A 21121-nucleotide genomic window follows, 5' to 3' on the forward strand; every position below is an offset into this window, starting at 1 on the left:
TGGGAAAAGTTGGCTCGCCGAGATCCTCGGCGGCTTCACAAGGAACTCGACAAGCAAAACGATGTGTTTTGCCCGTCGAGTTTCTCGGACGTGTGTACGGGGCCTTAAAGGGGATTATGCCTTATTTTGCAAAGAGTTTCCCTCTCTGACATTTCTCAGAGACAGCAAGTAAAGTGAGACGTGTATTTAGGACACCGGCAAGAAATAACTAACAGGGGTTTCAACCTTTCCCTAATCTATTTATAATAAAGAAAAGGCAACAAAATATTTCAAAATCTGGGAGGTGATAACGTATTATTGTTTATCCTCAATGGAAAGAGATCTATTGATTTATTCACCAAAAGCCAATCTTCGCTGTAGCTGCCATTGAGATGTCACTCATCTGTCTTCATCTCATCTTTTTATTGCAGAGAACATCGGAGACACTCAAGCTGTCACACCGAGACCGACTACAATGCAGAATATAACGACTCCGCAGTGTGATCATTGTCCAAAAAAGACCGAACACCCCACCAAACATCGTACCACTGTGCTACACACTGATCATACCACACATCGTACCACTGTGCTATCCACCGATCACACCACACATCGTACCGCTGTGCTACCCACCGATCACACCACACATCGTACCACTGTGCTACCCACCGATAACACCACACATCGTACCACTGTGCTACCCACCGATCACACCACACATCGTACCACTGTGCTACCCACCGATAACACCACACATCGTACCACTGTGCTACCCACCGATCATACCTCGCATCGTACCACCGTGCTACCTACCAATCGTACCACACAACGACCTTCTCCTCCACCCAAACCCACGGAATACATTGTGGTTAACCTAGCAGGAGAAGTCTGTCTAAGAATAAAGGCAATCATCAAAGTAATGGTGCACTTTCCCAAGATCGAAACTGTAAGTTATTTCTTATAGATCAGCAATTTATTGGAAGTTTTGAGTATAATCTAGAAGTTGTAAAGGCTCGAAAGTCAATGCCAGTGAAGAATGTAAATTCTAGTCATAGGTTAGGGCTGGTTTAGATCAGGGGCAGGCAAAAATAATCTTGTCTTATTGTCCACCCATGACTAGGTTGGTCCTGAGCATCCCTGGGTGTAGTTTGTATACACCCTAAGGTGTAATCTTTTCTGCCCCATTTAAATGGGGTGAGTACACTCAATGCTTTTCACTCTCCATTCTCCTTTGTTTCTTTCCTTTGCCTACATCACCCCCAACCCCCCCAACCCCTGATGTGCGCTGAATGAGGAACCTCCCCAGATCCGTTCAAAGGTCCTCAGTTAAACTTACTATGTTTAATGTGAAGGGACTCAATGTACAAAAGAAAGGAAAGAGATTGTTGTTGGATCTTGGCAGGATGGGGAGCAACATAGTATTCTCCAAGAAATTCAATAAAATACTGTATATACTTGAGTATAAGCCGACTTTGTCAGCACATTTTTTATGCTGAAAAAGCCCCCCCCCCCCTCGGCTTATACTCGAGTCTCCCGCTGTGTTAACTGTAGTCGACGGCCGTTGCCGGGTGTACTGCGCATGTGCGAGCACGTCCACGAGAACGTCCTTCTTGGTGTGATGGGGGATTATCGTGCATTAAACGAAGGACGCGCTCACACATGCGCAGTACACCTGGTAACGGCCGCTGACTACAGTTAACACAGCGGGAGAAGTTGGCACTTTTGACAGAACACCTGCAACAAGGTACAGCATGCTACAAGGTACATGAAGCTGCAGATGGGCACTGATGAGACAGGTGGGCACAGTGAGGCTACAGATGGGCATTGTTGACCCTCTTTACCACTTACCACTTACCTGCCTGCTGGCTACCCAACAGGCAGGTTTCATGCAGGTTCCGATCTCCTGATTGCACAGTGAAGCCACTGAGCGGCTTTCTCTCTTCCCAAAAGGTTGCCATAGCAATGGCGGCGGCAGCGGAAGTCCCAACCCCATTGCTATAGAAACCTGTCAGCCCTCCCATTTACAAACACAGTTGGTATCATTTTAAAGGCCGGCTTAGCCCTATCCACCGCTTTGTATACCAAGCCTCTCTTGCTAATTTACCTCCTCTTGTTTACAGGCAGTGCGAATAGCTCTAATGCTGAGACTGATGCTGAGACTATCTGGCCCACCTTGGCTCCACCAACTGACCTGTAAACCACTCCCCTCCAGCTCAGCCCTCTTGTCCACAAACACAGCTGGTGTAGTTTCAAAGTCTGTTCTAGCCTCACACACTGTCTTGCAAGCCACACCCATCCCGATCAGCCACCCCATCTACCAACACAGCTGGTATACTGTAGTTTTCAAGGCTGTCCTAGACCCACCGCCCTCTAAACCACACCCCTCCCATTCAGCTATCAAGTCTACTAACACAGCTGGTATAGTTTTAAAGGCCCTCCTAGCCCCACCCACCTCCCTGAAAACCACACCCCTACCGTTCAGCTATCCAGTTTACTAACACAGCTGGTACCGTTTTGAAGGCTCTCCTAGCCCCACCCACTGCCCTGTAAACCACGCCCCTCCTGTTCAGCTATTCAGTCTACTAACACAGCTGGTATAGTTTTGAAGGCCGCCCTATCCCCACCCATTGCCCTGTAAACCACACCCCACCTGTTCAGTTATCCCATCTACTAACACAGCTAGTATAGTTTTGAAGGCCCTCCTAGCCCCAACCACTGCCCTGTAAATGTAAATCACGCCCCTCCCACTCGGCCCTCTTGGCCACAAACACAGCTGGTATAGGTTTGAAGGTTGTCCTAGCCCCAGCCACAAAAACAAATAAAATAAAATCATGTCTTCCCAGTCCTCCCGTTCACGTCATTTCCTGTCTGGAAAGATTTTGCCACTAGGTCATGGGTGCTCAACCTGTGGCTCTCCAGCTGTTTCAGAACTACAATTCCCATGAGGCATTGCAAGCTACTGACTGTTACAAGCATGACTCCCAAAGGCAGAGGCATGATGGGACTTGAAGTTCTGCAACAGCTGGAGAGCCACAGGTTGAGCACCCATGCACTAGGTGATTCGCAGGGACTCCTGTGATACATGACATGCTATACCAGGAGCCCTTGCGAATTGCCTAATGACATAATCGCCTAGGTGGGAGGCTGCCGGAAGTGTGGCTGAAAAAGGCATTTACACACGGAAAAAATAAAAAAAAATTACACTGGGAAAATTATGCTCAAGGGGGATACCATAGACCAGGGGTCTCAAACTGGCAGCCCTCCAGATGTTGCAAGACTACAAGTCCCATGAGGCATTGCCAGGCTGACAGTTACATGCTTGACTCACACAGGCAGAGGCATGAAGGGACTTGTAGTTTTGCAACAGCTGGAGGGCTGCCAGTTTGAGACCCCTGCCATAGACTGTAAGACCCGGTTCACACTGGGGCGACTCGTCAGGCGACGCAGCCGCCTGACAGGCCGCGTCCCATTCTAGTGAATAGAACCTTTCTAATAGGAGCGACGCAAGTCGCTCCTACTTAGAAAAAGGTTCTTGTACTACTTCGGGGGCGACTCGGGGCGACCTGCATTGACTTCTATACAAAAGTCATTTTGCAAGTCGCCTTAGATGTCGTCTTCATGTAGCCAGACTGAGTCGCCCCCGAAGTCGTGCCGCCCCTGTGTGAACCGGCTCTAAGTATAAAAATGGGTGGAACTCTGCTTTAAACACCTAGGAGTCAAAATCACACCTGACCCCTCTGATCTATACAATGCTAACTTTCATCCCTTAATAGAGAAAATCAGAACTGACCTGTGCAACTTACAATCAAACTCATTAAATTAATTTGGGAAATGCAATTTAAACTGCCACTTTCTCTGGTCTTTACCTCCACCGAAAGAGTTATGTAGGCCTCTCACCTCCTTCAAGTCTCTATAGCACGACTCAGAAAACATCCCACACGTGCTTTCCCTATTATATAAACTATTAAATGCCCCAAATGATGACTATACTAGCCGAAAATTAAACTAAACTAAACTAACCTCACATTAGTAGGGAAGCTGAGCTTTGAAACACCTTCTCCAGAACTGTAATTCACAAGGCCATATCATTGTTCCCATAGCACATCCTTATCTAATAAATTCCAGGAGAAAAGATACAAACTTCTTACACACCCTTCTCCATAAGCAGATTCCTCAGGGTACTAACACCTGCTGCCAATGCCAAACTAGACTGGATATGCTACCCCACATATTCTGAGAATGTCCCGTCTTATGTCCCAGGATCAGCACTTCCGTCCATTGGTTTCTTATATTGGGAGATCACATCACAGAAATAAGTGCAAAGTTTCAGAGCCTCGCAGGGCCCTTTCATCAGGCATGTGATGCCTAGGCATGTGCATTTTGTTTCCTTCCGAATCGAAATTCGGACGAATTTTTCATTATTCGGGCATTCGTATGCATACGAATTCCCAAATTGTAATATGAACGAATTAACCGAATCCGAACGAACGTTTTCGAATCGAAAACCTGCGGACGAAAATTGATCGAATTCGAAAACAAATTCTATTCGAATGTAAGGCCCCGTACACACGAGAGGATCCATCCGCTGAAAAATCTCAGCGGATTCTTTTTCAGCGGATAGATCCTCTGGTGTGTACGTTCCAGCGGATATTTATCCTCAGATATTTCCGAATTCCAGCAGATAAAAATTTGAAGACATGCTTACAAATCTATCCGCTGGAATCGGCTCCAGCGGATCGATCCGGTGGTCTGTACAGACTCACCGGATCGATCCGTCCGAACCCATCCCTCGCATGCGTCGTAATGATTCGACGCATGCGTGGATATCCTTATGTGACAGCGTCGCGCACGTCGCAGCGTCATCTTTGCGGCGACGGCTCGACACGTCACCGCGATGGGAATTCGGCGCGGATTTGGATCAGATGGTGTGTACACTCCATCGGATCAAAATCCTCACAGGATTTATCCGCGGACCGTATCCGCGGATCAATCCTATCGTGTGTACCAGGCCTAATTCGAAAACAATTAGATTCGAAAACAAATTCAAATGAAAATTGAAAGCATTTGAATCAAAATCTAAAAAATATAAATCAATTTCTAAAAAAGAATACAATAAAATAGAATATAAAATAATAAAACAATAGAATGAAAATCAAAGAATAGTAAAGAACAGAATGGAATTTAATAGAATGTAATCAAATACAATAGAATATGACCTGGCTTCTTCTATCTATCTTCTATCTATCTTCCATTTTCTGAAATTCGATATTCATACGGAATGAACTCAAATTCGAATAGAAAAATATCAGAAGAGTAGAATAAAATATATATATATAATTTTTTTTTTCTGCTCTATTCTAATATTTTTCTGTTCGAATTTGAGTTCATTCTATATGAATTTCGAATTTCAGAAGATGGTTATATATATATAAATGTAATTTTATATATATATATATATATATATATATATATATATAATTACATTTATATATATAACCATCTTCTGAAATTCGAAATTCATATAGAATGAACTCAAATTCGAGTAGAAAAATATTAGAATAGAGTAGAATAAAATATATTATATATATATATTTTATTATTCTACTCTTCTAATATTTTTCTATTTGAATTTGAGTTCATTCTGTATGAATATCGAATTTCAGAAAATGGAAGATAAATAGAAGATAGATAGGAGAAGCCAGGTCATATTCTATTGTATTTGATTACATTCTATTAAATTCCATTCTGTTCTTTACTATTCTTTGATTTTTATTCTATTGTTTTATTATTTTATATTCTATTTTATTGCATTCTTTTTTAGAAATCGATTTATATTTTTTAGATTTTGATTTAAATTTGCTTTCAATTTTCATTCGAATTTGTTTTCGAATCGAATTGTTTTCTAATTCGATTCAAATAGAATTTGTTTTCGAATCCAATTGAAATATTAACGAATCCGGTCAAAATATTTTCGAATCCGACCGGATTTTTCGAAATTCGGTCGAAAACGAACTAATTCCGAAAACGAATTTAACAAATGTAACGAATCTAACTTAATGAAATTAATTAAATAACGAATTAAAACGAAACAAATTTTTCCCTTTTGCACATGCCTAGTGATGCCAATAAAATAAACCTTTGGACGAAAGTGTTGATCCATAGTGTGCTGGCGAATATGTACACTTGATGAGAAAAGGGAAACTGCCGCTCCAGGTGAGTGCACTCCGCAATCAGTGTCCTCTCAGATGCGTGGGTGCAGGCAATGCACGGAGCGAAGACTGGAGAAAAAGAATGGACAGCCGCACTTCCACGAAGTTCTTAAAATGTAGATTTTAATAGTAAAAAATGGAAACCGCACTAAAAGTCACAGCAGACAGTGGGGTGGATAGCTGATGCGTTTCGCACTGGGGTATCAGCGCTTAGTCATAGCTGCGAAACGCGTCAGCTATCCACCCCACTGTCTGCTGTGACTTGTAGCGCTGTTTCAATTTTTTACCATTAAAAGCAACATCTACCGTGTTTCCCTGAAAATAAGCCTGGGTCTTATATTAATTTTGGCAATAAAAGACACAGTAGGGCTTATTTTCGGGGTAGGTCTTACCATGTAATGTGCTGTCTTCACCCCCCCTCTCTCTCCCTGCCTGACAGGAATCCCCAGTGTAAACTGAGATAAAATGCCTGTAAAATCCTATAATCCACTCTATTAGAGTATTATATTATATACAATGTGTGTGTTTCTGTAATATAATTGTGCCAAATACCTTCGTTATAGCGCCGCTGTGCTTCTGTGACCCGCCGGAGCTCCCGCAATTATATTACAGAAACACACACACATTGTACATTATATACTACTGTAATAGAGTGAATTATAGGATTTTAAAAGCATTTTAAAACTAGGGCTTATTTTTGGGGTAAGGCTTATATTGCAGCCCTCCTGGAAAATAATGCTAGGTCTTATTTTCGGGGTGGGTCTTATTTTTGGGGAAACAGGGTATGTACATTTGATGTTTCCAGGACCCAACTGGTAATCACCCACCATTTTAAGAGCCATACTTTCCAGGAACGTGTGCGATAGGAATATCATATCACATCTCACTGATTACGTCGGGCCGAGTTCTGAGCATGCGCAGAGAGGCGCTGAACATAGTCCGCGTCATGCGCATGCGCAGTCCGGCCGGCCCTTCATTTGCATGGGTCACAGGTCATTTCAATGGAACACTTCCTTCCCACTTTCAATTACGCCGGCTTACGCCTCGAAATTTACGTTGCGCCGGCGCAATGTTGTGCGCAAATACTATGAGGATACGGTACTTGCCTCTCTAAGTTGAGCCGGCGTAACGGAAATGAGATGCGCTACACCGGTCTATATATGCGCCGATGTACGTGGATCTGCCCCAAGGTCTTTATTGAAGGTGTGCATTAATCCCTGTATCGTTTTTTTTTTTTTTTCCATCTGTACTGATGCAAGTGTTGTATGTGACTTGTACTTTTATGCTGACATGCACTGATCAAAAAAATTAAGAATTAAAAAAAGAGAAAGAGAGATTATCAACTGTTAATTACTTTTGCTGCTAGGTTTCAATAAATCCCCTCACTTCAAATGTCAGGCTATATGTAATAAAAAATGTTTTAAGCCATTGCCCCAATCTATCTTACATTGATCCTTATGTTCGTTGTGTTCTTCAGATCACGTTCCCATCGCCTCCAATCACAGAGGTTTCTGGATCTTGTAATGACGACATCGCACGGCTATCCCTGAAAGATCCAAAAAGAGAGCTTTACCTGATATTCAAAGAGGTATGGAGGGCACAGACTGGGGGAGGGGTGTAATGGAGGATAAAATATGTCTAAAGAATCACAGGATGTCCAGTGGGTACAGAGGCAATGGCAGTTAAATATCAATGGAATCTGCTTGTAATAGGAGGGGACTATTTGATTTGCAGCCAGACAATGAAGTGGACAGTTTTGATTTTTTTTTTTTTTTTTTTAGTTTTAAAACGTTTTATTGAAAAGCAATACAATACAGCTTAATGCCACCATTTCACTCTGTGGCACACTACACAATTTTTTTTTTATAATTCTTTATTTTATGTATATTTTTTTTCACAATCAAAAAACAATCTCTTCTGCATCATATATACCTTAACATCCATATTTCACATCAACTAAACATCTCTTGGTCCTTATATACCTTTCTTCTTTCTTTGTTTTCACCCTCTCAACTCTCCCTTACACCAATACTACCCCTTGCGTGGTCTTGCCTCCCCCGACCTCGCCCAACGGAGGAGCATTCCACCCAAAGGGAGTAATATTTCCCCCTCATTCCCCTCCCCAATCCCTCGCAAGGAAAGAAAAAAAAAAAACAAGATTATTCCTCTCCCCCCTCCCCCTCTCCCCCCCTCAAGGATTCTGTTCCCTATATTCAATATATGGAGTCCAGGTCCTTCGGTACTCCTCCTCTCGCTCCCTCAGCCCCATAGTGAGATTTTCCATCAGCTGAATCTCTGTTATTCTACTAAGCCATTGTGTCCTTGTTGGAAGTGCTGTACTCTTCCATAATATTGGTATACAGGACTTTGCTGCCGTAATCAAATGCCTTAACAGGGACTGCTTATATTTTTCCACAGATAGTGGGATGTCATATAATAGAAATGCTGATGGTCTGTCTCCGAGATTCACCCCAGTAATTTCACGGGTTGTATCCGAGACCATTTTCCAAAATTCTTTTAGTTTTTGACAACCCCAAAAGATGTGTACCATAGTGCCTTCTTCTTTGTGACATCTCCAGCAAATGTTTGAGACTTGAGGGAAAATCCGATTTAACAATGTTGGTGTCCTATACCACCTTGTCAAAACTTTATAACCCCCCTCCTGATATCTGGATGCTATTGACGCCTTATGCGTGAATAAGAATATGTCATTTTTCTGTTTCTCTGAGAACTTTATACCCAGATCTCTTTCCCACGCCTGTATAAAGACAAGTTCTTCTGGTGCATCTGACTCGATCAGTAAATTATACATATATGATAATATATGTCTCATTGGTTCTCTTTTTAAACATATTTCTTCAAATTTCGATGGACTCCCTATTTCTTCCCCTCGAAGTTTCAGAGATCCTATGAAAGTTCTGAGCTGATTTCGTCTCCATAAGTCTAGTTCTTCCCCATATGCCTTCTCCATCTCCTCATTATTCATCACATGGTTACCTATCATGAAATGTGTCAGTCTACTAAATCCTCTCCTTCTCAAATTACTAAAACATCGGTCCTTTAGACCTGGCTCAAAGCCTGGATTACCCAAGACGGGTGTCATTGGGCCGATACATTTCAACAGCTTTATTTTCTTCCCTATCCTTCTAATAACACTGAGTGTAGCACTTATCATTGGGTGTTTTTTTGCAATCTGAGGTATATTAATCTCAGCTATCCACGCCATGCCTTCTAGGGGGATGTTACTAATCTCCCGTTCCAAGTTAACCCATGGTTTGTCCTCCTGATGTGTACACCAATCCACTATTCGTGCTAGATGTGAGGCGTCATAATAACCCATTGGATCTGGGAGTCCCACTCCCCCTCTTTCTTTTGGCAGAGTCAATATATTTCTCCGCACTCTCGGAGATTTTGCTGCCCAAATAAACTTAATAAACCTGGATCTCAAGTCTCTCAGAAATCCCGACGGTATTTTTATGGGTAAGGTCTGGAACAGATATAGTATTCTTGGCATCACATTCATTTTTATTATGTTGATTCTGCCAAACCATGAGAAGATCTCTTTATCCCATTTTTGCAGATCAAGTTTAATTTGTTTTATCAGGGGTACAAAGTTTAGTTCAAAAACTCTGCTTAACTTACATGGGATCTTAGTCCCCAGATATCCCAAGTGGGAGTCTGTCCATCTAAAAGGGAAATTGACTGCTAGTTGTTGCTGCAATCGAATATCTACCTCCACTCCCATAGCCTCTGACTTGTTATAGTTCACTTTGAAATTTGACATTTCCCCATATTTTTTTATTTCCGCTAGTAGACATGGTAATGAGGTTACTGGGGAAGTGATCGAGAACAGTAGGTCGTCTGCATATGCTGCCACCTTATACTCATCCCCCTTACCCCGGATACCCCTGATATCTGAGTTAGCTCTTATAGTTCTCAGAAGTGGTTCCAGGGTAAGGATGAATATAATGGGGGAGAGTGGGCTTCCTTGACGCGTTCCATTCTGAATACTACACAATTGACAAAGCAGTGCAACTGAAGTAACAATTTTTTAATGTAACAATAAATCATTTCACCAGTGAATATGAAAAGAAAAGTCCATATTGATAAGTGACAATCCAAAAAGAAGAAGAGACCTCCACCAAACGAGTATTGAATCTGCTTACCAGATTCCCGGTGGTCTCTTAATTAAAAGAAGACCCCAGGTAGCATGAAGATTTTAAACTCTGCAGAGTCAAGGCTTGTAGGACAATCAGGACAACGATCTCGGTTGCACTCCCGTGTTAGAGGATACGGTGACCATACCACATAGAAAACATAGGAGGCCACTCCTGTTTTGGTGAAACAAAATGTATAGTCACAAGGACAAATAGAAAGGGTGAATCCACCTTGGTCTGATGCTGGAATTCCTGCTTTCAGTGCTGACGTAAATTCTATTCTGCTTTTTCCCTGGTTTCTGATCTTGATTCCTGTACTTGGTTCAGTGTCGAAAACTCCCTCTGTGTGACAATAGTCCGTAGCTTCAAAACTCCTTCTATGCTACCAGACGATCCCTGCTGCTTTTGTCACTCTCTTCTCCTGTAACTGATCTCCATGTGTTCATGGAGATCAGTTCTAATGAACACATGGAGATCAGTTACAGGAGAAGAGAGTGACAAAAGCAGCAGGGATCGTCTGGTAGCATAGAAGGAGTTTTGAAGCTACGGACTATTGTCACACAGAGGGAGTTTTCGACACTGAGCCAAGTACAGGAATCAAGATCAGAAACCAGGGAAAAAGCAGAATAGAATTTACGTCAGCACTGAAAGCAGGAATTCCAGCATCAGACCAAGGTGGATTCACCCTTTCTATTTGTCCTTGTGACTATACATTTTGTTTCACCAAAACAGGAGTGGCCTCCTATGTTTTCTATGTGGTATGGTCACCGTATCCTCTAACACGGGAGTGCAACCGAGATCGTTGTCCTGATTGTCCTACAAGCCTTGACTCTGCAGAGTTTAAAATCTTCATGCTACCTGGGGTCTTCTTTTAATTAAGAGACCACCGGGAATCTGGTAAGCAGATTCAATACTCGTTTGGTGGAGGTCTCTTCTTCTTTTTGGATTGTCACTTATCAATATGGACTTTTCTTTTCATATTCACTGGTGAAAGGACTTTTTTTGTTTCCATTAAGGATTTTTTCTAAGAATTTGCTGTTCATTCATATTCCCCATATTATTCACGGATGATTTATTTTCATTTGTTTTTGGACACATGTTCACAACTTTATTATGTGTAGCGCATCTTGTTTTTTCCTTATGTTTTCACTGTTTGTATATATCCAGTAAGGTGCAGCTTCACTTCTTCACATTTGATTGTCACATAGTACCATTTATTGTTCACTATTTAATATATTAGCGCGGTTGCTTTCCCAATTTTTAACAATAAATCATCCTCTGTATACACAGGATAACAATGTTCAACGTAAATAAGTAAATCAGTGAGGTGCACAACAGTTGGATGCCGGTCCAGGCACCCCTTTTTGGTACACACTGTGCCTGGGACCGACTGAGTTGGTTGGAATGCGTAGTACTCCACTATTAATGGGGTAGATCCTGGAGCTCAAGAATAACAGCAGTCTCCAGAGCTGCGTGAGCGACCCGGGTTTGAAGCAGGTAAATATCTCTTGTCGAAACACCTCCTCTGGAGATTACCAGAGGCGATTACCTCAACTGTTTGAGAGCCCTTGTCAGGGTGACACTGATGAAGGTGAGGCTTCTAACAGCTAACAATTGAGTTAAATGATGTCGTTATTTTCCAACTTCAATAATAAACCAGAAAGAAAAGGAAAGGAGAAAAAAGGAAAGAAAGGGGGAGGATAAAGAAGGGTATATAAAGTGCCGGTTTGTGGACTAGAGAGAATAATCATGTCGCTTCTACTCCCAAAATTAGGGAGATTCCCATGTGTTTAGCCCAGGGTTCCCATGTACTGATCAACTTCTCTTGGGACATTATCCACAAGATCTTTCTCTTGGCAGCCGCCAAATAAACCTTTGGTTGCTTCCATGCTTTGGCTATTACAATTTTTGCTCCCAGAAGCATAAAAGCTATCCATTTTTGAGTATATTTAGGGGTTTTGGGTATGCTGGCATTCAGCAGAGCTATTTGGGGAGATTTCACTACTGAGGTTCCTGATACTTTCCGGAGAAGACAAAACATCTTATTCCAGAAACCTCTAGTTTTCAGGCAGTCCCACCAAATGTGCAACATGGAACCCTGACAGTCTCTAAAACATAAAGATGAGGTAGAGGGTGCAAGGGGTTAGCCCCTTGGATGGGTTCACTACACACTGTATTTATACAGACAGGCAGTCAAAGACGGTTGAAAACAAAGATTTTTGGTTTATTCTTCCATCTTGCTGGAAACAAGTGCAAGCATCCAAACAGCAAAATCAAACATAAAATAAACCCTGGCCACTTGGGGCGTCTATCTTCACCACACAGGAACCTATCTATGGAGCCTGACATAGCCTAGTGCTGGGCAGACACTGCTGGTCATACAGCAGAAAAAAAATAGTCTTTTGATTTTTGTCACACAGAAAAATCAATTACCTCCTCACCTCCTCAGAAGACTTTCAGCTACTGCTCTCTTTCACTCAGAAAGCCTCAGGATGCAGCAATTCAGTGGTAATCCTCTGCATTACTTAGAGAGGCCTTAATTGCCTCATTCTGAACAGCTGAAGTTTTCCATAGCCCTTAAACCGTTTCTGGCTATTTTCTGCAGCCTACGCCTAATAAAAATTGGTGTATTGTCTAAACCAGGCACAAATGTATCTCCCGTCTGTGACAACACCCACAGATTTACCTGACTTCCTGTCACATACCCCCCCCTCTTGTTTCAACCCTAGGGTTGGGACACAGGTTGCCAGGCAGGCATGCACTCGGGACAACCCATCTGCATTCCCCATTTTAGCACCGGGGCGATGCGTTACCACAAAACTAAATACCTGGAGGGCCAGGAACCACCTATTTATTCTCCTATTGATCTCTTTGTTCTGTGCCATCCACTTCAATGGGGCATGATCCATCACCAGTTCAAACTGTCTACCCACGAGGTAGTACCGGAGAGAATCCAAAGCCCATTTCACCGCCAAACATTCTTTCTCAATGGTGGCATAATTCTCCTCATGGGCCTTCAACTTTCGGCTGAGGTACATAACAGGGTGTTCCTCCCCCTTGATAATCTGAGACAGTACAGCTCCTAAGCCCACATTTGACGCATCTGTCTGAACCATGAAGTCCCGTGAAAAATCCAGGCGAATTTAAAACTGGCTGACTACTTAAAGCCTGAAAAGCTGTTTCTGCTTCGGGAGTTCATTTGGTCATGACAGACTCCTTCCCTTTGGTCAAATTGGTCAGGGAAGTAGCCTGTGAGGCAAAATGGGGGATAAAAGAGGCGATAATACCCCGCAATCCCTAAAAATGCACGAACCTGTTTCTTGTTGGTGGGACGTGGCCAATCCTGAATAGCCTCAACTTTGTTTATTTGGGTCTTGATTAGACCTCTTCCAATGGTATACCCCAGATACTTCACCTCTTCTAGCCCAAGGGTAAATTTTTTTGGATTGGCTGTAAACCCGGATGGAATCCAACACAGCCTGAACTTTTGGTAAGTGTGATTCCCAATCCTCACTGTGGATGACAACGTCATTGAGGTATACAGCAGCATAGGCTCGATGAGGCCGAAGGGTCTTATCCATGGTGCGTTGGAATGTGGCAGGAGCATTTTGTAACCCAAAAGCCATCCTCCGATATTTGAAAGATCTGTCTGGAGTTACAAATGCTGTTTTTTCCCTGGCCGACTCCGAGAGAGGAATTTGCCAATAACCCTTGGTCAGGTCTAACGTTGTCATGTACCGGGCAGTGCCTAGGCGATCAATCAGTTCATCTATGCGGGGCATAGGATAGGTGTCAAACTTAGTGATTTTATTAAGGCGGTGAAAGTCATTACAAAACCGCCAACTTCCATCTGGTTTGGGCACTAAGACAATGGGACTGGACCAATCACTATTTGACTCTTCTATCACCCCCAGCTCAAGCATTTTTTTACTTCCTGGCGAATTGCCTCTCGCCGGGCTTCTGGAATTCTATAAGGCTTTAACTTGACCTTATCCCCTGGTGTGGTGATAATGTCATGTTCAACTCCGGAGACCCAACTTGGCAGGTCTGAAAACTTCTCCTTATTACGGAGCACAAATTCTTTAACCTCATGTTGCTAAATTGTGGATAGAGTCTCCGCTATCCCAACTTCAGGGACAGCCAGATTAAATGAAGCAGAAAATCGGGTAGTCTTAGCGACCAAGGACTCTCTATCCTTCCATGGTTTCAGCAAGTTCACGTGATAGAGTTGCTCGGGTTTTCGTCTTCCCGGTTGGCTAATTTTATAATTCACCACTCCCATTTTTTCCAACACTTCATATGGACCCTGCCATTTGGCTAGGAATTTACGACCGTAGGGACCAGCACCAACACCATATCACCAGGTGCAAAGGAACGGACCTGGGCCCCACGATTGTAAATCCTTTGTTGAGCCAATTGGGCTTGGGCTAAATGTTCCTTCACAATCGGCATCACTTGGGCAATTCTATCTTGCATTTGGGCCACATGTTCAATCACACTTCGATGAGGGGAACGCTCACTCTCCCATGCTTCCCTGGCAATGTCCAGTAGGCCCCGGGGGTGCCTCCCATACAGTAGCTCAAACGGAGAGAATCCTGTGGACGATTGGGGAACCTCTCTTATTGCAAACATCAGATAAGGGAGCAGATAATCCCAATTCTTTCCGTCTTTATCCACCACCTTCCTCAACATTTGTTTTAAGGTTTTATTAAACCTTTCCACTAACCCGTCTGTTTGAGGGTGATATACTGATGTACGTAATTGGGTCACTTTCAGGAGTTTACAAAGTTCTTTGGTCACCCTGGACATAAACGGGGTTCCCTGGTCAGTTAGGATTTCCTTAGGAAGACCCACACGGCTGAAAACCTGAAATAACTATTTGGCAATTGTTTTAGCAGAGGTGTTTCGGAGAGGAATCGCTTCTGGGTACCGGGTGGCATAGTCCATTATTACCAAGATGTGCTGGTGCCCTCTAGTGGACTTCAGTAAGGGGCCAACCAAGTCCATGGCGATCCTCTCAAAAGGGACCTCGATAATGGGCAGGGGTACCAACGGACTGCGGGAATGTGGCATGGGTGCAGTAATCTGACACACTGGACAGGAAGAGCAGTACAATTCCACTTCTTTAGTGATCCCAGGCCAATAAAACCTCTGGGTGATCCTCTCCCGGGTTTTTTCTGCTCCCAAATGTCCCCCAAGAATGTGCCCATGGGCCAGTTCCAAAACCATCTTGCGGTACGGTTTAGGCACTACCAGTTGCTCAATGGTGTCCTCTATCCTCTGTGACACTCGATATAACAGGTCCCTTTCAATAATGAAGTAAGGGAGGGCAACCCTCTCGTCAGGGTTAACTAACTCCCCATCTATCTTCACTACATTCTCCGGGCTCTTAGCAATGTGGGGTCCCTCAATTGCTCAGTGACAAAAAAAAATCTGTGCACCTCGAGGTCATCAAACCCTATCTGTTCCTCTTCTGAGGTAGCAGGCTCCTCCCTAGGGAATGGTGTTTCCCCTGCTAATACTGAGAATGGAAACTCAGGAGAATCCTCACAGTTGTTGGTTTCCTGGAGTAGATGGTTCAGACTCGGAAGAACCACCAACTGGGGAATCTGGGCAGTCCCACAATGGCGTCATGTGGCAGTTTGGGAACTAAACCCACCTGGTGACACAAGTTACCGAGGGAGGTTTCAAAGGAAACTGTAGTCACCGGATATTCTCGAGTGTCCCCATGTACACAAACTACAGCCATTTTCCTAGGATGTAAGGTTTTACCCGCCACTAGATCACTTTTCACTAAGGTGACCAGGCTACCTGAATCCAACAATACCACAACATTTTTACCATCTAAGCACATTCTATATAAAGGTTTCTCATTTCCCTTTACTGCAGTGCATGTGGTTGCAAAAAGGGACTGTCGTCTCTCTGTCAGAAAGTCACACTGCATGGGTTCATCACCCGCTGGGCAAACTGCTGCTACATGTCCCTCTTCCCGGCAACGGTAACAAATCAACCTTCTGGTCCTCTCTTGTGGGATGGGTCTTCCAGGCCGCTCTCGCCAAACATTATCAGTAGTCCCGATAATTCCTCTAGTTGCTCCTTGGTACCTCTCTCCACCCCCATCCCTTGATGCAGTCTTACCTATAGGTGGGGAGGGTCTGGTCTTGGGGTGAAAAGTCTGTACGTCTCTGGTGGAGGAGGACAAATTCTCTGTTGGGTACCTTTCAACCAGGTCTACCAGTTTGTCTGCGGTTTCCGGACCACCATGGTTCACCCATTTCTGCAGGGTGTTAGGAAGAGACCTAAGAAATTTGTTCATGACTACTCGCTCCAAAATTTTTGGTCCGGACAGAGTTTCTGGCTGCAGCCATTTTCTAGCCAAATGGATGAGGTCATACATCTGCGACTGAGGTGGCTTCCTCTGCTGATAACTCCAATTGTGGACCCGCTGAGCACGGACATCCAGGGTTACATCGAAACCTGCCAATATTTCCTCTTTTAATCGATCATAGTTTTTTGTGTCTGCAAGCTCCAAATCAAAATATGCCTTTCGGGCTTCTCCAGATAATAGGGGGGCCACTAGTCCAGCCCACTGGTCTTTAGGCCAACTCTCTCTTTCCGCTGCTCTCTCAAACGTGGTCAAAAACATCTCAGGGTCCTCATCTGCAGTCATCTTTGGCAATAAGTGTCTTACCCGAAAAGTCGGTATGTTACTGGCCTGACTCCCAGCCTCGGTCTGCTGTCTCTGAAGCTGTTTCACGATGGCCTCCATTTGCTGCTGGTGTCTTTGTTCCAAGCCTGCAATGCTCTCTTGGTGAGCCTGTTGTTGAGCTGCAATGCTCTCTTGGTGAGCCTGTTGTTGAGCTGCAAGGCTCCGCTGCAAACCTGCATTCGTCTGTTGTTGATTTGCATTTGCTTGTTGTTGATTTGCATTTGCTAAAGCCAGATGTTTCAGTATCTCCTCCATTTTGGGTTTACTTTAACTGCCCGTGGCACTCCACCATGTGTAAGGGGTTAGCTCGGTAGCGGGATGTGTGACCCCTTGGATGGGTTCACTACACACTGAATTTATACAGACAGGCAGTCAAAGACGGTTGAAAACAGAGATTTTTGGTTTATTCTTCCATCTTGCTGGAAACAAGTGCAAGCATCCAAACAGCAAAAACAAAATCAAACATAAAATAAACCCTGGCCACTTGGGGCGTCTATCTTCACCACACAGGAACCTATCTATGGAGCCTGGCACAGCCTAGTGCTGGGCAGACACTGCTGGTCATACAGCAGAAAAACAATAGTCTTTTGATTTTTGTCACACAAAAAAATCAATTACCACCTCACCTCCTCAGAAGACTTTCAGCTACTGCTCTCTTTTACTCAGAAAGCCTCAGGATGCAGCAATTCAGTGGTAATCCTCTGGATTACTTATAGAGGCCTTAATTGCCTCATTCTGAACAGCTGAAGTTTTCCAACGCCCTTAAACCGTTTCTGGCTATTTTCTGCAGCCGACGCCTAATAATAATTGGTGTATTGTCTAAACCAGGCACAAATGTATCTCCCATCTGTGACAACACCCACAGACTTCCTGTCACAAGGGGTACATCATTGCTATTCTGGTGGGGACCAAGTACCATCTCATCAAAACCTTCAGATTAGCTTCTATTAATGATACATTTACAATACCTTTTAAACGCTCTTGTTCCCGCTTTATGCAAGTCCTCCAGATCCCAGGTGTCCTGTAAGTCTCTTTCCCATGCTTCCATATAAGGGAATTTGGAGGTGGGTTCTGACAGTGACAAGTAGATTATGGTTATACCCCCTTTTTGTTCCATTCCCTGGCCACACCAGCATTCATAATTTGTGAACCCTGGGGGCTTGGGTTTGTTTTTCCATAAGGATGTTAGGAAGTGGAAGATTTGGAGGTGTCTAAACTTTAATGGCCATGCCTGGACTGAACTGTGGATTGTGGAATATGTGAGCTAATGGCTTTATATCTGATGTCAGTGAGGTGAGATGTTTCATGTCGTCCCAAAGTTTCAGTGACTGTGATAGCGTAGGGGATAAGATCGAGCGTCTGAATTTACGGGGACACTAAAGTAGGTAGTCTAGGGTATGTGTAGGAACCGCCTGCCTCTCTATACTTATCCAGTCAGGTTTTTCGTATTTAGAGTAGATTATTGAGAGTTGGGCTAGCCTAGCTGCTTGATAGTATCTAAACAGGTTGGGTAGACCCAGTCCCCCTCATGTTTTAGGACTAAAAAGAACGCTTTGGGAAAGCCTATAGCTCTTTGAATGAATTTTACCTAGCCATGACATTTTATAGTGTGACCAGGCTTGAAGGTCATTCTCAAGTTTGCGATACATGGGAGGAAAATTCGTCTTGTATAATTGTTCGATCTTGGGGGTAAAGTATATCCCCAAATAACGCATCGAGGAGTTACTCCAATTGCATTTGAATGAGGGTTTTAATTGATCAACCATTGTGGATTGTAGGGAAACATTTAATGCTTGAGATTCGGTCATGTTGACCCTTAGCCCTGATATATTTCCAAAGGACTCGAGGAGCTTATTTATGTTGGGGAGGTGATGAAAAGGAGGATATCATCAGCGAACAAGGCGCACTTGTGGACCGCTTGTCCGCAGCTGATATCTTTAATGTTGTGGTCTGTTCTAATTGCGATGGCTAGTGTTTCAATCGCTATGGTGAAGATCAGAGGGGATAGAGGACAGCCTTGTCTCTTCCCTCTGGTGATTTTTAATGGGTTCAGAGTAGTACCCCTGTAACTTGATCCTAGCTTCCGGATCGGAAAAGCCCCAAAAAAGTTTTGCCAAATCCCCATTGTCTCAGTACTGTAAAAAGGTAGGGTCATGAAAGGGAATCAAAGGCCTTCTGAAGGTCCAATGAAAGCAGAAGGCATTCCTGATGAGGGCCCCCGTCCCACCCCGATTGGAGGATTGAGACAATATCAACCGCTCTCCTTACTTGGTCTGCGCCTTGTCTCCCGGGGATAAATCCCACTTGGTCCTTGTGGATATATAACGGTTAATAAAGCAGCCTACTCTATTAGCTAAAATTTTGGTAAGGATCTTCAAATCATTGTTGATCAGGGAAATGGGCCTATAGTTTTCAACTTGTTCAGGATCTTTTTCGGGTTTGGGTATTACGGAGATAAAGGCTGCATTGAGGTGAGTATCAACCGGATCCCCCTCACTTTTGGATTAAAGAATCTGGAGGTGGTGGAATTGAGTTCCACCAAGTTCCAGCTGAAAAAAAAGCCCTGCTCCTCACCCACTTCTCTCATTCCTCTCTTATGACCCCCTTCTACATAGTCCTGATTTTTTTTTGGGGTACACAGGGCCAGATCCTCAAAAGGGATACGCCGGCGTATCTAATGATACGCCATCGTATCCCTGTTTCTATCTTTGGAACTGATCCACAGAATCAGTTTCCAATAGATAGACAGAAGATCCGACATGTGTAAGGGACTTACACTGCCGGATCTTAGGATGCAGTACCGCATCCGCCGCTGGGGGCATTTCGAGTCGAAATGCCGCGTCGGGTATGCAAATTAGCACTTACGGAGATCCACAAAGCTTTTCAGCTTCGTTTTTTCTCCGTAAGTATTAGTTTGCAAACGCAAAATTAGGGCTGCTTTTACAAAGTGTAAAGTTAGTACACCTTGTAAAAGTAGACCCTTCTTTCCCGCGACGCTGTTATTTTTTTTTTTTTCCCGCCGTATCTTTTTTTTTTACCCGGCGCGATTCACAAAACTTGGCGTAACGTAAAACCGCGCAATGCACATCGGGAAAATGACGTCGTGAGCACGTGAGCGCGGTAGCGCGCCTAATTTAAATGGAACTCGCCCCATTTGAATAGGAACGCCTTGCGCCGGCCGTATTTAAGTTACACAGCCGAAAATTTCTAGGTAAGTGCTTTGTGGATCGGGCACTTAGGTAGAAATTTTCCGGCAGTGTAACTTAAATGGCAATATTTAAGTTACGGCGGCTGGCTGTGGATCTGGCCCACAGTTCCTAGATTTTTGCCTAGGTGAGATTAAAGTATTCATTGCCTACGGCCTCCTAGGGTACCCATGTCATGCATCCTAGGAAGCTGGGGGGTAGTCTGTGCATGCACCACTTTATCCAGGGAGTTGGCTGTCTTACTGGTTTTTGCAGCTGCCCCCTTATGTGGCGCTGCTGTGCATATGTGCCAATTCAGGGCTGGCTACAAGAACCTGGAAGAGAAAGGTGGCCACCCAATGATGGCACAAGAACTGGTTTATAGTGATAGAGCTTAGGATCCCTAAATAACACCACTGGTTTGTTGGGCGTGTGAATGTGTATTTTGTGCAGAACCCAGCTAAAGAGGTTAAGAAGAAAAACATAGTGGGGGACTTGGGTTCTTCTTTAACAATTTTATAATAGGTTATAGCTGAGGAGAGGTGCAATAGGGAGATGTGAATAGATGAATAGACTCTGTACTAGGCGCTCTCTTGAACCCTGCACCCTGTGCATAACATACTCCAGAACCCACCTTTCATTACATAATGCACTCCAGAACCCTGCACTCTGTATGTAATGCGCTCCAGAACCCCACACTCTGTACCTAGCACTGTCCTGAACCCTGTGCATAACGCATTTCAGAACCCCACACTCTGTATCTAGCACTCTCCTAAACCTTGTACCCTGTACCCATTAAGCCCCTCCCACTATTAGGAGTTTGACCACACCCACTTTTGCCATGATGTGCGTAGTGCACTGCCAGTGGTTTCCTCCCTTAAA

General features: G+C 43.8%; 1 protein-coding gene across 1 annotated transcript; it reads left to right on the forward strand.

Moving 5' to 3' along the window:
* Nucleotides 1–416: 416 nt before the first annotated feature.
* On the forward strand, nt 417–7932 carry LOC120931031 (hepatitis A virus cellular receptor 1-like). The gene is made up of 2 exons (XM_040342154.1): nt 417–925; nt 7666–7932. The coding sequence occupies exons 1-2, from the start codon at nt 455–457 to the stop codon at nt 7807–7809; spliced, it is 615 nt and encodes a 204-aa protein (XP_040198088.1). The 5' UTR covers nt 417–454; the 3' UTR covers nt 7810–7932.
* The last annotated feature ends 13189 nt before the right edge of the window (nt 7933–21121 follow it).

The sequence above is a fragment of the Rana temporaria genome, chromosome 3 (assembly GCF_905171775.1).
Source record: "Rana temporaria chromosome 3, aRanTem1.1, whole genome shotgun sequence".
Classification (NCBI taxonomy): Eukaryota; Metazoa; Chordata; class Amphibia; order Anura; family Ranidae; genus Rana; species Rana temporaria.